General features: G+C 40.2%; 2 protein-coding genes across 4 annotated transcripts; one reads left to right on the top strand and one right to left on the bottom strand.

Annotated features, from left to right (window-relative positions):
- Positions 1–5,936: 5,936 nt before the first annotated feature.
- Positions 5,937–13,708, top strand: RB195_020214 (uncharacterized protein; the record flags this gene model as incomplete). Of its 2 annotated transcripts, XM_064188430.1 has the most annotated exons (6): positions 5,937–5,951; positions 6,614–6,688; positions 6,747–6,828; positions 10,881–10,942; positions 12,499–12,602; positions 13,510–13,708. In XM_064188430.1, 6 exons carry the CDS (start codon positions 5,937–5,939, stop codon positions 13,706–13,708), a joined length of 537 nt encoding a protein of 178 aa, XP_064044310.1. The 2 variants fall into 2 exon arrangements, with proteins under 2 accessions (XP_064044310.1, XP_064044311.1); XM_064188429.1 differs by lacking the exons at positions 5,937–5,951; positions 6,614–6,688; positions 6,747–6,828 and adding an exon at positions 10,393–10,542 and having other exon boundaries at positions 10,847–10,942.
- Positions 13,709–14,221: 513 nt separating this feature from the next.
- On the bottom strand, positions 14,222–20,787 carry RB195_020213 (uncharacterized protein; the record flags this gene model as incomplete). Of its 2 annotated transcripts, XM_064188428.1 has the most annotated exons (7): positions 14,222–14,339; positions 17,524–17,618; positions 17,671–17,814; positions 19,385–19,515; positions 19,595–19,611; positions 19,696–19,712; positions 20,704–20,787. In XM_064188428.1, the coding sequence occupies 7 exons, from the start codon at positions 20,785–20,787 to the stop codon at positions 14,222–14,224; spliced, it is 606 nt and encodes a 201-aa protein (XP_064044308.1). The 2 variants fall into 2 exon arrangements, with proteins under 2 accessions (XP_064044308.1, XP_064044309.1); XM_064188427.1 differs by lacking the exons at positions 19,696–19,712; positions 20,704–20,787 and having other exon boundaries at positions 19,385–19,597.
- Between the last annotated feature and the right edge of the window lie 646 nt (positions 20,788–21,433).

Raw genomic sequence — 21,433 nt, 5'->3', positions numbered from 1 at the left:
CTTACTCCCCAATCTAATACCTCAACCGCTCTTGATCACGGGAGACTACGCCCACAACTGCCAGATTTCGCTTCTTCTGCTGAGAATTAAGAACGACATATGGATAAAGACGATGAATAATTGCGTGAACTGGGGTTAGCCCAGGTTTAAAGAAAATCAAAAAGGAAAATCAATCAATTATTTGAGTATAATCTCCATTAAAGCTACGTTTTCAGTGCTCTAAGAAAAGAACTCTCACGGTCTGCAAAATACTCGCTAATGATGATGATGACTTCTTCATTCAACGAGATTTCCTTCCCGTAATTGTTTATTTCAAGTTCAAAAATAGGAAGAAGTCGCATCGGACCAAATCCGGAGAGCAAGGTGGGTGACAACAAAGTAACAGAAATTATAGCGCAGGTTCGACTGAGTGAATTCTGTTTTCATCGTTTGAAGAGAAAAAAAGAAAGTATGTTGGGTCTGCGATGTGCTCTGCAGCATTAGGCGATTTCGATATGCAGCTTGGACAAATCCTAGCTAATGGCTTTGGTCGATCAGTCTACAATCAATATTTGTTAAAAATGGAGCTATAGTAGGGTCAAAACAACATGAAACGGTCCAGTTTCCGTAAGCGGTTGCGCTCGAAGCGGCGTGGCGGAGCATAGTGGTTACGATCGAGGGGGACCCTTGCTGTTGCGCCACATCGCTACAGTTTGCGATAGTCCCACGTCAATTTTAACCACTGCGGCACTTCGAACGCAGCCCCTTACGCAACAACGCAACCGAGCTTCAAGTTGAGCAGAGTTCTGACCCAAATATACCTAACGTTAGCTGACATCGCCAACAATGATGAAGGTAACAGTAGTTAGGAAGGCTTTTAAAATTTCCTCAACACTAAAACTGGGAAAACTGCAAAGAATAAGGCGAACACACTTAAACATGCTCAGAATTTTCGGATAGTTTAACAGCGCTGCGGCACCAACTAAGACACACACACAATTTTCCACCTGTCTCACAAGACTTCATTAACTTTCATAGTTTCACAATTACAGCTGATTGTAGCTGACATGTATCCGACGCAAATCAAACCCCTTGAAAAGCTGCAACATAAGAAGAGAGATGAGGAAAATATGTGGAATTGTGGTGATCGTTCGAAGGGTGGAGCTTCTTCGTTACGAATTCTCGTTAGAAATGTATTGAGTAAAAGGTGGTTATTAGAATCTGAATATCATTAGAGCTTTGAACACTCGAAACATTGTCATCTTTTTGCTATAAAATGCACATTTAAACGTCCTTTTCGTTTGTTTTTCCTCTTCCTCTCGCCTAAATTATCCGTCTTGGATTGACTTACAAGAAAAAGTGAAGAAAAAGTTACAAGAAAAAAAAGGACGACTCAAACAACATACCAGCACTTGAAAAATGATGATTTCAGCAATCATGGTTGCGACATTGACAAATTCATCAGGAATTTATGTCAGTATCTATAAGTTCGACTCAGCTCAGACGCTTAGTGTGCATGTATGTATTAGATTGGTGCGTAATTAATTTCGGAAACGGACCGCATACTTCAAATTGCTTTAACTCAGCTTAAACACAACTTTACTAATCGCAGCTAAAATCAGAATCTACACATCGTTTCCAACGAAAAAGTAATAAATTTGAGCCGTTGATTACAGGAATCAACAAAATTATGGAAAACACTTTCAAAAACGTCTGAATTAGTGAACTGTCGCTGACACAAATGTGAATCAAGAGGTCGAGAAAAGTGATAGTCTGTTGGGGAAAGGTCTAGAGAATACGGTGGGTGAGAGACAACTTCTGTACTCAAATGGGTTAATTTTTGCGGCTGATTTGTGCAGTTGTGGCCTTGCGTTTTCTTGCAGCAGAATCGGACTCCCTCTTTTCACCACTGTCGGCCACAAGTTTTGCAACTTTTCATACATATGTTCACAATCATAATCACAGCAGTAGGACTCTGCTGTAATTGTCTGGTCACGTTGCATCAAGCTGTAGTGGATTTAACCCTTACAGCACAACCAAACTATAACCACAACTTTTTTTGGGTCAAGATCGGGTTTGGGGAAAGTGTTTGGAGGGGCATCCTTAGCTATCCGCACCAATCCACGTTTCTTATTATCGTAAAGAACCCACTTTTCATCTACAGTTATAATACAACTAAGAAAGGGCTTATTATTTACCGAATCAAAGAGTTAGAACAGGTGACGTAAAGTGCCAGACGCTGCTCTTCAGTCAGCTCGTGAGGCACCCAAATTGACATCTTCTTCATCTTGTCAATTTCCGCCAAACGTCTAACTACTGTAGTATTATGTACGCCCAGGTCTTCTGTTAACGTACGTGTGTTAGTCCCAGGATTTGCTTCCACGGCTCGCTCCAGATCATTATCGAGCGATTAATCGAGATCGAAATAACTAAAAGCAAATTTTTCAAATCAGAGCTCTACTATTCCGTCCGCAAGGACAGCCTGACCCAAAACTCCGCTAAGGTTACGAGAATACTTCTGGCGCGGAGTGTCCCAATTCAAATTCGTAAAGCATGATGAGTCGATAGCCGCGTCGGTTCATGATTTTTCAGAACCCTGGAAAAGGCCGGGTGAAAAAATTAGAGCGACAGCTTTAGATGTATTTGAAAGAGCAGAAAAAACTTACCAAATGATATGTGTTGTTTGCCTTGAGACGAAATAATTTAGAGTAAAAAAATTTTTATTTACACATACCGGAATTAACTTTGCACTCACCTAATATGTGTGTATGTATGCGTGTATATATGTGTATGTATGTATATATGTATGTATCCTTGTTTCTTTGTGTGAGTGAGTGTATGTATGTGAAAAAAAAATTCCAGAAAGCACTGAGATGGGTCCAACGACGTCGAATCGGTGCACCGCCGCAGGAAAGCGGTAAAAACGGGTGCAACGGGTTCCACTGTATAGGATTTGTGCACCGCCATACCGCAGTATCGTGGAATAATTCCATGTGGATTTGGCAAAAAATAAATGAGGCACTATGAACCGTTTCAAAGGCATAGTAGATTACGGAGAAGGCGGAGAAGATGCACAAGGCTGGCGCGCTCCAATCGAACTCGTTGTAGAAAATAGCGCGCCGGAACGCTCGAAGCCGTATCGTCCGAGCCGTTTTTTACGGCAATTGAGAAGAAATGGACGGAATCAGTCTTCTCTCCATAATCTACGATCCCGTATAGGAATACTAGACCTGAAATCCATACCACCTCTGATTCGTGGGGTGATGCCTTTAACCTATATGTACTCTTCCACATAACTATCATCATGCACGCTTCCTTCATCAAGTTGGTGACATTCTTCAGAATGTGGAAAAACCCATGCAAATGGTAGTTTAAATAGTTGCTAATTGTTTATTTAATCTGGAGTAGAACCTTATCTTTATCAGTATGATGATGACGTTCACATCATTCCATGTTAGCACATCATTCTCCGCTAATTGTTAAGGAAAACGTAACCCGTACTTGAATAATGTTTTCAAATTGCGTTCAATTCAAATATCGAAGGAATGTAGCTGTAAAATCATATTCGAATATTCTCCAAATGCAGAGGTGATGCATTTAAGCTGCAAAATAAATAAATAAATAAATAAATAAATAGTAGTAAATATAAAACACTTTATTTATGTTTAAATTTCTAAAAGGAACGAAGAAACCGTCGTAATAGAAACATAAATCTAATCTCACAAAAAATGCAAAAAATTTAAATTTCTATAGATCAGTGAATTCGAGCGTAGCGAGCTATGCAAAAAATCTTAAGCATTCGGCTTTAGCCGAACATTCAGACTTGTAGATATTAACAGAGTTCCGCACGAAACCCTAGGATAGGAGAGTATCCCTGGAAGCTCTGCCTGACATACTCCACGTACACCCGTTTTGCACCCGTGCTGGAACGGACTGTGCGTTGTTTTTCACAACAAAATGAAGTCCTTTCCAGAAGCAAAACCTAAAGGACTATAACGAATTTTTGCGCTGACTACATGCGGCTTCGGGTGATCGCACTGTAAATCAGTTGATCAGTACTCGACCGACTTCCATGTTTGTGGAACAGAGAATGAATGGACTTAAAGAATAAGGAAATGAGTGAAAAATTAGTGCCTTTTAGGTGTGAGGGGAACTCTGAAATGAGAGTTCCGTTGCTCACACAAAACTTCCCTACTGTCCGAAATCCTTAGTGAGGAGTGAGTTTTTCCCCTTGGTCATATGCCATTCCACAAGTGCGGAACCACTCACGCAAACGTCTAGAACAATGGTTGCACCGAGCGTTCAGAAACAATAATATGCATAAGATAATGAGAACGTTGCCAGCTGTAGTGGTTGAAAGAATAGTTCCATACATATGTACATATTATTAAATGCAGCCTTCTTTTGTGACGTGTCCCAAAACGCTGTCAAATAAGGCAGTTATTTATTGAAAGAAGTAAACGAACAACGCGTGTAACGCTTTGTGAAAAATGTTAGCGATTAGCTTTGTACCTGACGGTGGGCAGGTAAAAACAATTTGAACACACACACAGGCTTTCTTCTAAGTGCTCTTAAAGGTGGACTGGAATTGTTTCAAATAAAATTTATGGAATTTTTAAAACTCAACTATATGAAATCATAAAAAAGCATCCCAAAACCAATTGAGTAGCGGGCATTGATTTGTTTTGATTCTGTCTTCTATCAACGATGGGATGAGATGAATTAAATAACCTTGTACTGTGACGTCTTCCCACCACAAGGAGATTCAACCACTTTCAACGTCAAATAGTATAGAAAAACTAATAGGTGATCAAAGATCTAGAACAGCTTTCCCAAAGTTTCTATTTTGACTCGAAGAACAGAAAACACTTTAGCGAATCACCATTCTCTCTATCTTCCTTGGATTTTGAGAAATTTCCCAACTTCGCACTCGATTCGCACACAAACAAAAGAATAATTGAAAATAAAAGAAATAAAATAAAGGAATAAATGGAAAAAAAACTCATTTTACGTTTCTAAAACATTTTTTATTCCCAAATTAGAGATACATAGGTGATCTTCAATTAAATTCATGCAAATAGATCAGTATATGTATATGAATACTTCATTAGAAAGTTAATTGACAGATATTTCACTAAGCTGGTTAGTTTATCAGCTGTTTTCAACCTGAAATTCAGGAAGAACGATATAATCACCATTTAGCTCCATATGCATCCACATCCTGTCAACTATTAATTCTCCAATAAACATACTGTGTGACCTACTTACTTCCTAATTTTTTTGCCATAATTTGGTGATAGTTTCTCGCAAACGAAAAACACACATTTCTATCAATAATATGTGCCTACATACACATAATTCTTAGTCTCACCTAAAAAATTAGATTTGTTTGTTCTCTAGAACATTCTCTCTCTACTAATTGAATATTCATTTATCTATTTATGCACTTAAGATGCTCCACAACACTGTAGTTAAGAAAAAAAGTGAAAAACATGTAAGAAAAAATACTGTCAATAGCAATTTTCTGTGTCTGCAGTGCACAATTGGTCGTCCCTCGCCTATTCCACATTTACGGTTTAGTGGAACACCAAGAATGAGAAGAAAGGGCCGTCTTTTCGAATGTATTAAGTGCCATCGCACTAAATTTGAGTCCGCTTCGCATTTAATCATTGCAACAATAATTCTTTTGATTGTCTGCAGTGAAAAAATGGGGGGGTTTAACAAAATTCTTTATTTGTATGCAGACAGAAGGCATAGTAAAGTATATGTAAGTTCAAGTGATTTGAGCGCGTAGTTCTGGTGACCTCCAATGAAGCTTGAAGCTTTGAAGAAGAAAAAACTACAGGATTGGATTACTGTAGGATTACAACTTCCAGAAAGAAAAACAACAAGAAACCAATGATATCACTTGTTTAGGAGAAGATTGCAGGAAGTCATTTTGAGTACGCCACGGATGAATGCCAGTTGGTCTGGTAAGTAACAGCTGCAATTTTATCTGTGAGGTCTATGTGGAATAAATGGATTCATTCCGCTAATGAAGTCAAGGATAAATCAGTTTCCGCTTTCTTATTATTAAGGACAGCAATACTGCGATTTTACAGCAAACTATTAATTATTGCTTTCCTATAATCATTTTCTTTTGTTCTTTCCTTAAAAAAAAAGAAGATCCCGCTAGAACATGTTGTGTTATCTACGGTAGCACCACTGGTCACAAAAAAATCATTTTCTGGCAACCTCGTGCTGAAATGGTAAGGTACTATGTAGCAGTGTATATATTGCAATCAAAAGGATGTCCGTAAACTGCCTCAAGGCAAAACATTGAAACCGCCAGGTGAAAAGGAAGGGGACAGCGGCTGCATTTAGTTTTTAAGGCACTAGACTAACAGCCACACTCAGTCCTCAACCTCACATTTTCTTTCTACTGTAGCTCTAACACCGCAGTAAAGTGAGAGAAGGTTTTTTTTCAACTGAAGTCAGTGTTGGAAAACTTTCTTTTGAATGAAAAAAAAACAGAATAAAACAAAACAAACAAATTTTTTAATCAGGGGAAAAAAGAAATATGAACCAGTGTGCTATAAATATGTAAAAGTGTATGGTAATAAATTCATTCATGATGTTTATGATGCCTCTTCAGAATGATCTACCACTGGAGCTACTAGTAAAAATTACTGACTACTTATCTGTTGAGTGCTGTCTGGAATTAGCAAAGGTTGTCTAAGACGATTCATCAGCTCAAACGTAAAGAAATCTTTTAGGAAAACTTTCAGGTGACAGAGCGACTCTCGATAGCTGTTGGCCACTCATTAAGCCATACAAACTGCCATATTCAAGGATACTGGCGAAGACGAGGTGGGAGAAATAACTTTCTCTCTAGCCTTAAAAATCGCTCTAAGGAGCTCACCATTAGGGCGAATTGCATCCGGCGTCGGATTCGAATCTCACTTTCGGCAAACTAGTTAGAATTATTCCAGGATAGGTTTTTTTTAGATATCTAACGAAACAGAAAGGAAACTGTTCGCACTTCTCCTGTTTTCGATTGACAGAGATACATAATTTATATGCTACCTTGTAAATTCATGAGCTGTGAAAGAGGCAACAGCAAAACGTTCGAAAGGAAACAAATGGGCACACACTAAGCACGCAATAATAGCAGCTGTAATGAATATGCTGTCAAGAAAGAAAAATTGAACTCATCAATTAGATTTGGCAGCAAATCACCTCTTTTCGTGCCATTTGTAAATAATTTTTATTGCTTGATATCAGGCCGCAGATGACAATTGTCTGGAATAGCTTGAAGTGAAATCGATTATTTATTTGATCAGACGATCAAAGAAAAAAGAGCACCTCATTTTTTTTCTGTGCTGTTTTTGGCACTGAGAGGCCGATTTCAGATAAACACACTACCAGTGAGTGAATCTCGCATTTATGTTGAGGGGAGAGGGGGACTTTGGTGTAGCGACTAAAAAGGGTTTTCAGTAATCATGAGAGCATTAGAAGAATTCTAAAAATTCAATAAGACAAAGAGATTTTTGCGCAAGTGTCCACGAAAAAGTGGAAGACGTGAAAGTAGTAGAAGTTCCACATTTTAAACAACTACAAGTGAAAATAGAATTACACCGTGGTTTTCTTTAACAGAAAAGAAAAGAGTTCTTAGATCGCTAGAGCATGAGCGCCTACAAAGTGGAATTATGGAGGTGTGGCTCAGCATCAACCGAAACCAACACATTGTTTTTAGACAATAAATTACCAATGAATAAGGTTGAAGCAAAAAAAAAACGCTTACTAACTGATAAGTAAGAAGTTTTGTTGCTTGGAACGTTGATCCATCCAGGATCCAGAACTTTCAATGCAACCGTACTATCAAATGCTTACTGAAAATTGCAGAGAAAATTTATCAACGGAGTTATAAACCGTCAAATTTTGCCACTGCAAACTATCCTCTTGAAAAATGAAAGTATAAAAAATAGCAAAAAGAAGCATTAAAAAAATTAGAAAAAGGATAATCTTAGGTTATACAGAGTATGATGAATTTCTATAAGATTTTATTTACTTCGAAGGATTTTTTTCATTTTTAAAATTTGATTTTATTTTTCACTGAAATTAAATTTTTGATTTTCGATCTTGTTGGCTTCTTGCTAATAAATTTCCCAAATATATCTACCCGAATTGTGGTGGAATAAATTTCCAATTACCATAATTTTACTCAGGAGTTGGCTTAGTATAGCAGTGGAAGAAGGGACGAAGAAATTCGCAAAACTATTGAGTAGAAAAATAACAAAAAAAAGCGTTAAAAAATTTTGGAGAAAGCATAATATCAGGCTAGACAAAAGCAGTGTTTCTTTTTATACGAAATGAAATTTTCCTTTTCTAAAGCACAGATGAAACAAGAAGAAACCTGCAACGAAATCAAAGATGAAAATTACGAGAATCTTATTTTCAAATGACGCAACTCTAATGCGCAAAAAAATTTCTGGATAGTCTAGGAAGAAAGACAAAGGTGCATCGATTGGCTAAGGAGGAAGATAAGGAAGGAGATCGTAGGGAGATCGAAGGAGGTCTTTCTGTTGTTTGTGAAGAATAATATCGTGTCGAGCATTTGCACAGGAAATATGCCAATTTCTGAGATGTCTTCTTTTTCGTTTTCGACGAAATTGTCGAATAAAACGCTATATGGTTTGCTCCTTCAAATCTAATACCATGAACACATATTTTTGGCATAAACATCTGGATGAACGTGTTTTTTTTTGTAATATATGATGCAATTGCGCTATTTATTTAACTGTGATGTCGTAGCTCCATCATTCTCCTAAAGTAAAGAAAAAGGAACTGAAAGTGGATGAAAGAGCTGTTTCCGGTAAACGTTCGTAGCCGATATATTGAGATTTTTAAAAACCCTGGCAATTACCCGAATCTTGCTCAACAAATAATCAACAACTGTACTTTGCGCAATTTACAACAACAGAAGAGCTGAATCAACTTATATTGAGATAGTTTTTGCAAAACCCTCTCCTCTTTGGAAAGTTTCGACTTTCAATGAACCTATAGTTGGATGTCATACTGATTTTGATAGGCTTTACACGATGTTGTTAAATAATTTTATTGGCCGACATTTCGACAGAATAGTCTTCTTCATAGCCTGAAATGGGCGATTCCGTTTGCAATTTAAACGGTCAAACCTCTTCACAACTAATCTGATAGGCTCCATGCCTATGTACTTTTTCACCATCTTAGCGACTACGCTGAATGCTCATATTAAATCGAAGAAGCCAAGCATGTACCGCAAGAGCGAATGGTTCGAATGTCTCATTCGGACCGAAAGAACCATCCGAGATATAGCGCGATTTCCCACGTTATCGATAAAAATCCGCCCTTGCGGTTCGTTTTAGGGTTTTTAGCTCGAATCTAAGTGATACCAGCGATCTTCGAACCAACGTTTTCGATTCGTGCGCTAAGATTTGGACCCTAATTTCAAAATTGGCTCCGCTGTGCTCCTGTGTTTTATGGGCACTTAAAGGTGTCCTTTCTCGTAACCTACTTTTTCCACTCACGTGCTCTTTGATGCGGAAATATAGCGGTCGTGCGGTTTCACCGACATACTCGCCGCCACAGTTGGTGCAAGAAAAGTGGTAGACTACGGCGGAGCTCGAGCAGTCTCTTGGTCTACCTGTGGGACCTCGACGATAGATTTGTCATTTGCGCCACCCTAACGGAGATGGACAAACATTTTGACTTGCTGATTAGACAGTCCGAACACATAAAACTTACTAGGGAGAGACCACAGGACAATTGGCTTCCTTTTTTAAACATTCAGGATGGCATCTCGAACGGTACGTACCAAACGAAATGGTATCGCAAGCCAATAAAAACCATCTCGGTTCATTTTCTCTCTGCTCATCTATTTCAAATAAGAAAAGAATCCAAATAACAATTCAAGGGAGATCAAACAACAATTCAAATGAAGAAATGAAGCTGCAGCTGAAGAAATGAACAACATGTTACGCTCGGCAAAAACTGTTTGTAGTAGACCTAGTAAGTTTTAGGTGTTGGGACTGTCGATTCGACAAGTCGAAACGTTTGTCCATCTTCGCTTGGGTGGCGTAAATGATAAAGCCATCGTCGAGGTCCCACAGGTAGACCAAGAGACTGCTCGAGATCCGCTGGAGTCTACCTGTTTTCTTGCACCAACTGTGGCGGCGAGTATGTCGGTGAAACCGCACGACCGCTATATGTCCGCATCAAAGAGCACATGATTGGAAAAAGTAGGTTACGAGAAAGGACACCTTTAAATGCCTATAAAACACAGGAACACAACGGAGCTGATTTTGAAATTAGGGTTAAAATCTTAGCGTGCGAATCTAAAACGTTGGCTCGAAAATCGTTGGAGTCACTTTGGATCCAAGCCAAAACCCTAAAATGAACTGCAAGGGCGAAGGTCTGTCGATAACAAATGGTAGGAACTCACGCTATATCTCGGATAGTTCTTCCGATCCGAATGAGACAATCGAACCATTGGCTCTTGTGATCGATCAGTCGGCGGTCTATGCTAGGCGTCTTCGATCCAAGGTGAGCATTCAGTAGTCGCTAAGTTGGTGATTGGCAAAGACAGAGTAGGCATGGAGCTTATCAAATTAGTTGTGGAGAGGTTTAGCCGTTTAAATTGTAAACTGAATCGCCCATTTCAGGCTCTGAAGAATACGATTCTGTCGAAACGTTACCCAATAAAGTTATTTAACAACCTCGTGTACAGCCTATCAAAATCGATACAACCTCTGCTCTTTACTCGACGAGCATTGAAAGATTTTATTTGTGAAAATGTCACGTGGTCACTGACAAAAAGATTCTACAACATTAAAAATTTTATTTTTAGACAGCAAGATTTACAGAACCTAACTATATTTCAGATCCAAAGTTCGAAGTCATTTTTGAACGAATGGGAGATGAAGTAGTCCTTGCGAGAAATACTGTAAGTCATCTACCTCTGACGAATTGAAAGCAGGTGATTCTGCACTTACAGAAGCACTTATCGGGTTTGCGTCATTTGATGTGGATTCAGTGAGACTTTTCTGCTCTGAATCACTCAAAAATGCAAAGCAGACCCACTTGAGAATCTGAAATTAATTTTCATGTAAATAAACAACTTTTGGGTGGTGAGGATTATACTGAAAGCCAAGTCTCAAAAAACTCCATTAATCTAGGAGCAGTGCCATGCACTTCGATGTGGTGAGAATAGTCCAAAGGAAAAAAAGCACCAGAAACGCATTCTTGTCATGCGATTTCTCTCCAGAAATGCAAAGAAGCCATTAAGAACACTCGAGAAATACAAAAAGAAAAGTTCATTAAAACTCCGCTTTGGTCCCTAGCATTTTCCCCGCTTTGAACTTCAGATAACTGGCGATGGGTCACTCGAACTGCGATTCAAAACCCAATAGCATTTTCTGCTCTCTTTTTTGATTGAAAGAAAAGAAAAGTAGTAGGGGAAAAGATAACTGCAGAAAGTGAAATACAAATTATACGAAAAAGAAGTGTAGTTTTTCGCTTTCATTTGCGAACTACGGCGAGAAGACAGTTCCTACAAGGAGCTGGTAACCTTTGTCCTAATCTAAGCGCAACAATATCTTGAAAAAGCAAAAACGCTTTTAAAAAGATGATCTTAAAAAGATGTCGCATTAAATTCTGTGTGAATCAGTGCAACGTGTAACTTGGTGCAAAAATAATTACCATTTTCATGAATCATTATGTTCGTGAAGTGTTGATCGATTGGTAATCTATTGGTGTTGTTGCTTTTTTCATTGTTGCTTTTAGATACAAAATAACGTCATATTTCCATATCTTGTCAAAACGAGAACTTTTTCTGCTGGAATTTGAAGTTGGCAAAAATTCCGCCCAAGCAACGCAAAAATATAAGCAAGACATGCGGTGATGATAGAGCTTCCGAAGACACTACGCGTAGATGGTTTGAAAAATTCTGAAACACATATGTCGGTCTCCAAACTGAAGAAGGTCGAAGTCAACACTCAGAAGTTGACAACGAACAACTGTAGGCAATAATTGAGGCTTTTACGAGTAAAAGTACACGAAAAGTTGCTGAAAAAACGTAGTCAAATGGTAGTTGTCAACTTCTGAGCGTCGTCCTCGACCTTCCTCACATTCCAGACCGAAATCGCAATTGTAGAATTTTTCAAACCATCTACGTGTAGTAGGCTCAAAAGTTCTATCGTCATCCTACTCCTTGATGATATTTTGCGTTGTTTCTGAAGAGTTATACCGAAGTTCGAATTCCTGCTGTAAAGTAATGCGAATTTCTCGTTTTGGCTACATCTAGAAGTATGACGTTATCTCTGATACAAAAACGATGAAAAAAGCAGCAACATCAATCAATCTGTTAAAAAAAACTTTCAAATATCGATAATAATAATGATGTCTATTATGACCACATTTGTAAAAGATTTCACTTAAATAACACTTCACGAACATAATGATATATGAAAACGGGCAATCAATAACTAGCAATAACCACAGGACGAACTTATCGAGATCTTTGCAATATTTCGGACGCTCGGTCATGTGTCGATTTCATTGGATATTGACGATTTCGCCGTAGATCATCTGCGAACGCAAGGAAGGTGGGTGATACTTGTAGAATCGCTATACGATTCGATTACTTTGATATTAACGGAAGATTCATCAGCTTAAAGAAGAACAAAAATTGGTAATTAGGGCTCTCATCAATGCAGGGCATTGATGAGAGGAGTAAGTACTAATCTACACACCAAATTACACCAAACCTACTGCACCCAACCCAATTCAAATAAGAGCTTTAAATTGGAAGATAAAAGTTCGAAGCACTTGGTGCTCACATGATTACAGAGTAGTGCTTCAAAAGCATCACTCCACGAGTCTGAGATGGTACGGATTTCAGGTGGAGTAATTCGTTTACAGGATAGTAGATTATGGAGAGAGGGGTGATTCCGTCCATTTCTTCCTAATTGCCGTAAAAAAACGGCCAGGAAGATCCGGCTTCAGGCATTCTGGCGCGCTATTTTCTACAAGAAGTTCGACTGGTGCGCGCCAGCCTTGTGTGGCGCCGCATCTTCCGGCCTGTTTTTTTACGGCAGTTGAGAAGAAATGGACGGAATCACCCTCCTCTCCATTATCTACAATCCTTTATGAGAGTACTCCACCTGAAATCTGCACCACCTCAGATTCGTGGGTTGATGCCTTTAACGACCATAAACAGCGATCACTTAAAGACAGCGTGCTAGCACTTTATGGGATGGGCAATATAGAATGGAATTTTTCAGCAATGGTCTTTTGGATGAGGTATAACAGCTTATCTTAGTATCCTTGCACACTGGCTCCGACGATCATCTTTTTGCCCGGATTCTAACTCCGCAGCCTATGCACAGTGCTTGACACTCATACATTCTGTAAGACCTCGCGCTTCAGTTGCAAAATTGTCACAACTGTCCGAAGACACGGAGAACTGGAGCTTATATACATGAAGTATTCGTTAAATGCTGTTTAATTTAGACTGCCGACGTTTTCGTTGTCGTTCCTTGGAAAGGTGATCACGATAAAGAAACTTGAATGGGACTGTGACGTTGAAGTGAAACTGACCGATCTCCCTAGGGGCAACTCAAAACTAGACCGTATAATTCAAGATGAAGAAACAGCTACTAACTTACTACTGGAGAAAATGTGGAATGTTCGGAAAATCCTAACTCAATAACATTTTCACATATTCTTTTTCTTTCATATTCTGAGGCACAATAAACGGTGTTCAAGGCATTGAGAAGTGTCAAAAACATTGTCAAAAATGCGTTATTCTAAACACTATTCTAAACCGAAAAAACCATCGAATCTTCTGCATTCGAGAACGATCCATGTTCTAGAACATAAAAGTTGATATCGCCTTTGTTTCAAAAAAGAAACATCTTGTTGGGATTTTCTATAGAATTTGTGGGGCTTTAAATTAAAAAGATCTCGTCGAGGAATATTGTTTACACTAAAAACAATGAATGTTATTTTTCAAACATTAAGTGCATTCTCGCAATCTGGTCTAAAATCAGTAAAAAAATTTTAAGGTGTACTAATGTGAGCAAATAAATTACTGTTTATTAAAAACACAAGTCACAAAACATGACCGAGCAAAATCAGCAACGCCTAAAGTATGTAGAGGTATACCTGCTGGATATGGAAATAAACGATTAGGAACAATGCGTATGAAGTTGCTGATAGCGATTCATTTATTCACATTATTGCGTTCTGCTGCAGATTTTCTCCGTCGTTTTGCAATCGTATCCTTGCACAAACTCAATGGTCTTGGACGTTTGTTTTTGCGATAATAAAGATTACAGGCACTGAAACTTTTTTCTAAACGAAATATCACATGATTACTTCACAAGATTGAACTTTTCGTGCTTTATTTCTGGTTCGAAGATTTCCGTAAATCTATATAAAAATCTCGTATTGATTTTCTGTAAAGCTGTACACGAGGTTGTTAAATAATTTTAATGGCTGAGATCTGCGATACAGGCTATGTTCGAACTGCTGAAAGAAGACATAAGAACCGCCAATTTACACGGGTTCTCAATCTCCCAATTGATGGTTCTTCTCAAGACGTGCCTCGACTGCAATATCTTCAGATAATCCGGAAATTACTTTGCGCAACTTAGAGGTTTAGCTATGGAGCAGAGGTTGGCTCCCACCTTATCTATTTCATTTATGGGCAAAATTGAAGCACTTGTTCTGGAACTACGTCCTTTGTTCTACTCTGGGTACATTGACGATTACTTTGTCATTTGCATCGCCAAAGCGGGGGACAAATGCTTTGATTTGTTGAACCGGCAGTCCGAACATATAAAACTGACTAGGAAGAAACCACAGAGACGTTGGCTTCCTTTTTTGAACATCCAAGTTGGCATCTCATACGGTATGTACCAAACGAAATGGTGTCGTAAGCCCAGTAATAAAAACACCTTAGTTTATTTTCTTTCTGCTCAGCCATCTCAAATGAAGAAAACTGTGACCAACAACCACGGCAAGAACCGTTTATAGTGGACCTGATGAGAGGAGGGAGTCGTTAACTTGCTCACGAAATTGCCGTTTCTCATGGTTTTGAAATCCGAACGTCTGAAACGAGACCATACTGCAGTGAGCGAGCACGGCAATTCGAACCACAGATAAAATATCTCTCTGCTTTCCTTACACTTCCCATGAAATGAACACTGCCATTAGGCGGTATCTGAGAAGAGCAGACTTGGATAAGTCCGTTTCGAACAGTTGAAATACCACCGAATAATTTGAAACGTCAAGTAGGTCGCTAGTCTTTTGTACGATACCATCTGTACAACACCGAACTGCATTATCTGTCCCACAGGTAGACCAGGAGACTGTTTGAAATCCGGGGTAATCTACCTGTTTTCTTGCACGAACTGTGGCGACGAGTATGTCAGTGAAACGGCACGACCGCTATATGTCCGCATGAAAGAACACGTGAGTGGAAAAACTAGGTTACGAGAAAGGACACCTAAAGTATCCATAACACACAGGAACACAACGGAGCCGATTTTGAAATTAGGGTCCAAATCTAGGCGTGCGAATCTAAAACGTTGGCTCGAAAATCGCTGGAGTCACATTGGATCCAAACCAAAAACCCTAAAATGAACCGCAATGGCGATAACGCGGGAACTTGCGCCATATCTCGAATGTTTCTTTCGATCCGAATGAGACATTCGAACTATTCGTCCTCGTGATCAATCAGTCAGTCAGCGGTCCATGCTAGACCCCTCCTATCTAAGGTGAGCATTCAGCGTATTCGCTAAGTTGGTAATTGAAAAAGTTGGCACGGAGTGTAGTTGTTCAATTTAGTTGTAGAGAGGTTGGTCGTTTAAAATGTAAATTGAATCGCCCATTTCAGGCACTAAAGAAAGCGAGATTGCCGAAACTTCAGACAATAAAATTATTTAACGACCTCGTCTAAAGCTTATCAAAACCGATACGTCATTCAAGTATACCGAGGTTTATTGAAAGTCGGACTTCTCAATAAAAAGTTGAAGATATTTCAAGAGCATATTTATATCGCTGATAAGAAATGCCATTACTTTCTCCAAGCGACGCTTTCCGCAGGATTCGCTCTCCTATGCATAGCTTGGTTTGCTTACTCACACATACATACATGTCGACCGCAAATATCAGAGCAAGAATGTGATTTTGTAGCTCTGTAGCCTTGTTCTAATGACCTGACTTCTGAAGAAGATGAACTATGGAATATCGGATATTACGGAAGTCAGAATTCTACCTTTTTGGTTCCCAAGTTCTTCATGGTTAGGCAGGTGAACTCTAACCATGAAGAACTTTTTGGCTGGTCATAAAAATCAGTAGTTTTGTTCGCGACGTACACCGCAATTAAGTAGCCGAATCAGCAGTCTTAAGTACTAAGCGAATATAGAGTGATGAAACATTGAGTTTTCCATATTCAAATATTAAGTTAGCTATAGTTGTATCAAAGCAACATGTGGTTCGGTGCAGTTACGTAAGCGGGTGTTCTGAAGCGGCAGGGTGGTTCTAAGGATACGTAACTGCACCGAGCTACATGCCGTTTTGACCCGACTAAAAAAAACAGGTGATCATCACTGCTGCTTACAACGAACCCGACAGAGTTAAGAAGCACGTGCGACTACAAAGGGCTTTTACTGCGTAGAGAACTGCATAAATCACAACCTCTCGCGTAAGACTGTTGTGCTGAAGCGCGCAAGCAAAAAAGGAGGGGGTGGGGACATCTTGGACAGGTATACACTACTTTTCAGAAGATGTAGGGCAACTGGCCTGGTTACGCGTCCCGTGCACTACAATTTGCCATTGACTCTTCACTGCGGGAATGCAGTCAAAAGGTTAACTTCCCAATAACAGCTACTCTTCGCATTTATAACCTGATCCAAGTGCTTGTTATCAAATGGCAGTCCACCGATCAACTTACCTCCGAGGAATAGCTGCAAAAATGTGTGATTGTATATATAAATAAAAAATTACGCTCAACTACTTTCCAAAATAAAAATAAAACGATTGGAGGTGACTTCAATGAGATGGTACCCATACAGCAGTTATCACTGGGAGTAAGTTCACGGCTGTCGTTTATCTAAAGTAGTTGGACCAGTCTACAATTGCAAAGGTGAGCGACTTTCACCTCTTTGCTCCCGCAATAATGAACCAACGGCAATTTGTAGGGCACGGAGTTAGGAAGCATGGCAGTGACGAAGAACTGTCGTACATCTTGAAAAAGTACAAGGTGCATCAACTGTGAAGGTGTCATGCACCCCTTCTAGCAGATACGTATTGTTTTTAAGCTTTAGCGTTTCACATGGAGTAATGTAGTAATATAGTTTTCATACTAACTCCTTACAGATGTGGCTAACACCTTTTCTTCTCATTAACTCATTCTCATTGGCAGATGTAAATAAGTTAAGTGTTTGTATGTAATCACATTTGTAATCGCACTGATCTTTGCACAACTATTTTTCTCTGAAAGTCGCTTGCGCTGCTTACTTGCATTCTACTTCGCCCAACTCGTTTCGTCTCCATAACGACGTTTTTGAGGTGTTACAGTTTGCGCATCTTGAATGTTCATGAAGATTCTTTCCCTTAATAATTTTTTTCTTTGTATCGACGATAGCAACAATATAAATATGCCACCTGTGATCGTCTTTTTTGTCGTACGAAGGATTCCAAACACGCTCCTCTGGACGGTAACATATTAGTGGGTAAAAATGGATCAGACGCAGCTTGGGCTAGCAGCTCAAGAGCGGCAAAACAATTGTTCTCTGCAGATTGATACGCCTGTAAGAACTTGCTCTTGATAAAGTTCTTGAGTTTCACTCATGCTACATTCGTCTATTGTGCATTGCATAATTGGAGAAACTAAATCTGTTCAATTCTTGAGCATGGAGGGTCCGCTGAAGTGCTAGTATTCGTCAATGAAGTTCACTAGGTTGAAAACCTCCGAGGCCGACAATTTTTACGTTATCGGTGTTTTTTATTCCTACACTTTTAATATTGTTTTTTCGACTTCTTTGCAAATATGATGGTACACAACACTACGTGTAATGCATATAAATGCTGGGGAATTACAGAAAACGATTCTCGCTCGTCACTCTGGTCCAGTTCTTCTGTATCTTTCACACATCTCAGCCACGCTCCGAGGGGTCGGTCCACTGTAGACCGAAATAGAAGGCAAGACTATGGAAAACAGAGACGAAGAAGACTCAAGAGCATAGGGTACGGTTGGAAATTAAATAAAAAGATGATTAATGCTAATTCCGTGACGAAATCCACACCAGTTGCTACCTCGCCTTTGTGGCTCCTGAGCATGAACAATTTGAGGCTCTCCGCTCACAGCCAGACAAGTAATCAAGATCTAATTTTCAATCGAAGGCAAGCAGTTCGAGAGGGGTTGAGCAGCAGGAAGGCGAAGAATGGCATGGAGCAAGTAATCACCTTGATCACCTTTACTCCCGTTGATATTCGAACTGGTCGAGCGGGCGCCAGTAATTCTTCCATCTGTCCCGATCGCGTGCCAGAGTCGCCCAGTGGTTCCTCCTTTCGCGTGGGACACGAACATCATCATCATTTTCTTTGAGGGACTTTGTGAAGAAATCTGACCATCGGGTCGGCGGTCTTCCTGCAGTGCGCTTAATATCTCGGGGAACCCAGTCGCTCACGGCTCTGGTCCAACGATTGTCGCTAAAGTGCACCATCTTATTTTACTTTCCTTGGCAGATGCGGCGGCGTCTCTAATCTTGGATCGCTGACGTAGGAGATAATTTCGAATCCCGTCCCTCACTTGCGTGAAACGGGATACTCCTAGCATCACTCTCTCAATTGCGTGTTCAATGACGCTCACGGCGTTTTCTTTCTGTTTGCGAAATGCCCAGGTTTCCGAAGCATAGATCAAAGCAGAAAGTGCGGTGGTGTTGAACAGGTGAGCGCGGAGCCGGGTGTTCCTGGTCTTTTTCACTACATCCTCGAGTAAGTAATAAGAGTAAGTAGTAGACAATCAAAAAGGATAAAGGACAAAGCCTCTAGCATATCAACCCCCTTGGAATGACCCAACACGTTTGGGATCGTAGAGCTTTTATCAACGCGTCTTATCGTATACAGCAGAGTGGAACAGCCGATCTATTAAGTCAGTGTTTTTATCCTCCCAGAAAAGTCTAGTGCCAGTTTATCGACATCAGACAGATGAAAGGTCCAGTTGGCACCAGAGTGGTTTCAAACTGTCGACCGTGCAGTTATAGCTGGATCTCTTACTGTCTGCTCTGCACCCACTCTTAGCAGACAATTACCTGACCTTTTACATTTAACATAAATCGACACTGGTTGGTTCTTAACATAGACGTTGTAAACAAACCTGCTGCCAAGTGTATAAGTTGTTTCTTTCAGCAATGTTAACAAAAGGGATTGCTAAACCTTCTGCCAGAGAGGAAGACAATGTTGGTTGTGTTAAAGAACCACCACCACTAGATACTTCTTGTGAGGTCCCTGAATTCCCTACTTCTAATTTCTTCCTCGCATTTGTAAGGTCTCTTTGAAAACTTTCTTCCATTTCGTTATTTCCAACCATTAATTATTTTTAGCCTAAAATAGATTTGATTGAGATCACAATTTAGCAGTGCGTCTGTAAAAGCGCAAAGAGGTCACGTGACATCCTTGCTGTCCTACCTTAACCGTAGATATATCTGAAGTGAAACTAACTTCGCTAAACATTACTTTGGTCAGAGCTATTGATAGCATGGAGATAAGCTAACCAAATCATTACAACTCTTAACATTGTTCACGCAAGTACGATGCGTTCGTAACAAGGCTGAATATTTCCACGTAAGTAATACTCTAAGGACTGTAATCTTAACGCAGTGTGTAACAAAACTGACGATCTTGATATCTCCCGCGATAGGACAAGGATGAAGGTGTACTTCACCAATATGAGCGTCATCACAACAAATGCATCCTAATAATCTGGAAGAGTGCGTGTATAACTGCCTTGTGTCGTCCAGCTTACTTAGGAGCGTTCTGTTGGATTTTTGGATTACTGAATTAAGGATAGTTGAGTCTGATCACGCTGCTACCCTTGGGCTACACTGGTATGCCTGACAACTGAAGAAGAAATGGCTAAATTGTCAATTTCGTGGTATGGTGCCTTTAAGAGGATATCAGGCCAAATAGTGTCATTCCGTGTCAACAAGAAAGGTACAGTTTTCCCTAAACTGATGTCCTGGGGTGGTTGAACAAAAAACATCAGCACAAATAAAAAGCTGCTAAGCGTCAGAAACTCTTTCTTTGACCGTAGGGTGAGAATATAATATCTTAGGTTGTTTACTTATTTTTTACACATACCATACCTTTTACAATTCCACAACTTTTTAATCACACTTTGACGATCAACCGTCGATGGGTTCACCAAAAATGTCTATCAAAGTACTTATCTTTCTAGTAGGGCTACTATTCTTTGAGATTTGAAACTGGAGACATGAGACCCAAGGAACGTCTTAGAGGCGGAGACTCAAGGAGTATCTTAGCGGCGGAGACTCAAGGATCATCTCAGTGGTGGAATTGAATTCAGTGAAATAGTTGAACAGTCCCTCCTTCAAAGAATGGTAAGGGCCCGAAACGAGTGATAATTTGATGAAGCCACGTCTGGGGAATAGCGTGAATGGAAAATCGTTCACCAACCCATTGCTTCAGCGTGTTCCAGTGGTTTTTCTCATAGTGCGGCAGCCAGAAGGCGTAGCTGCCGCATATAGACTTCGGCGTCATTCATCTGGTTGACGCGCAGTTCCCTTCACATCATTAGTGGCGAGTTAAAGGAGCAGTAGGGAACTTTCATTGGTGTTGATTCGATTATGATTGCCGCGGCTGCTTAACGCCCTAGGAAAGCTGGAAGGCACGTTTCGGTATCACAGAAGACCCGGAACTCGTCCCTCTTAGTGATACCTTGCAGAAACACCGATCAATGCGGGCAGAGAACCAATGACTGACATGTGCTCACCCTGCATAAACGGTTTGTCTCGGTGAGCGCGTACCCTTCTCGACAGAACTTCCCCGTAACCCTGAAGGTGTGGGTGGAACCACGACGGTACGCCTAGCAGCACCGAGCTATGCAGCCATCGTCGCAACGCGGCGTTCGGAACCGCTCCAGGAGAATGCGTAAATCGTCGTCAATTTTGGTGCGCGGATGTCCTGTGCACAAGTTGGCGGAAAAGAAGTTCCACCGGTCTAAACGCGGAACCAGTCGTTGACGGTAGCAAAGGGTAGTTGTCCCCTCGCTCAACGCTTCGTTGATGTTAACAGCTACCTGCCGTGCCCTATGCATCCACTCACTGGGGATCTTTCGGAGACCACGTCGAGCCACTTGCGTTGCAACGACGGGAGAAAAGACATGACGCTCTAATACAGCTTTTTG

The sequence above is a fragment of the Necator americanus genome, chromosome II (genome assembly GCF_031761385.1).
Source record: "Necator americanus strain Aroian chromosome II, whole genome shotgun sequence".
Classification (NCBI taxonomy): Eukaryota; Metazoa; Nematoda; class Chromadorea; order Rhabditida; family Ancylostomatidae; genus Necator; species Necator americanus.
This window is presented reverse-complemented; position numbering and strand designations above follow the sequence as displayed.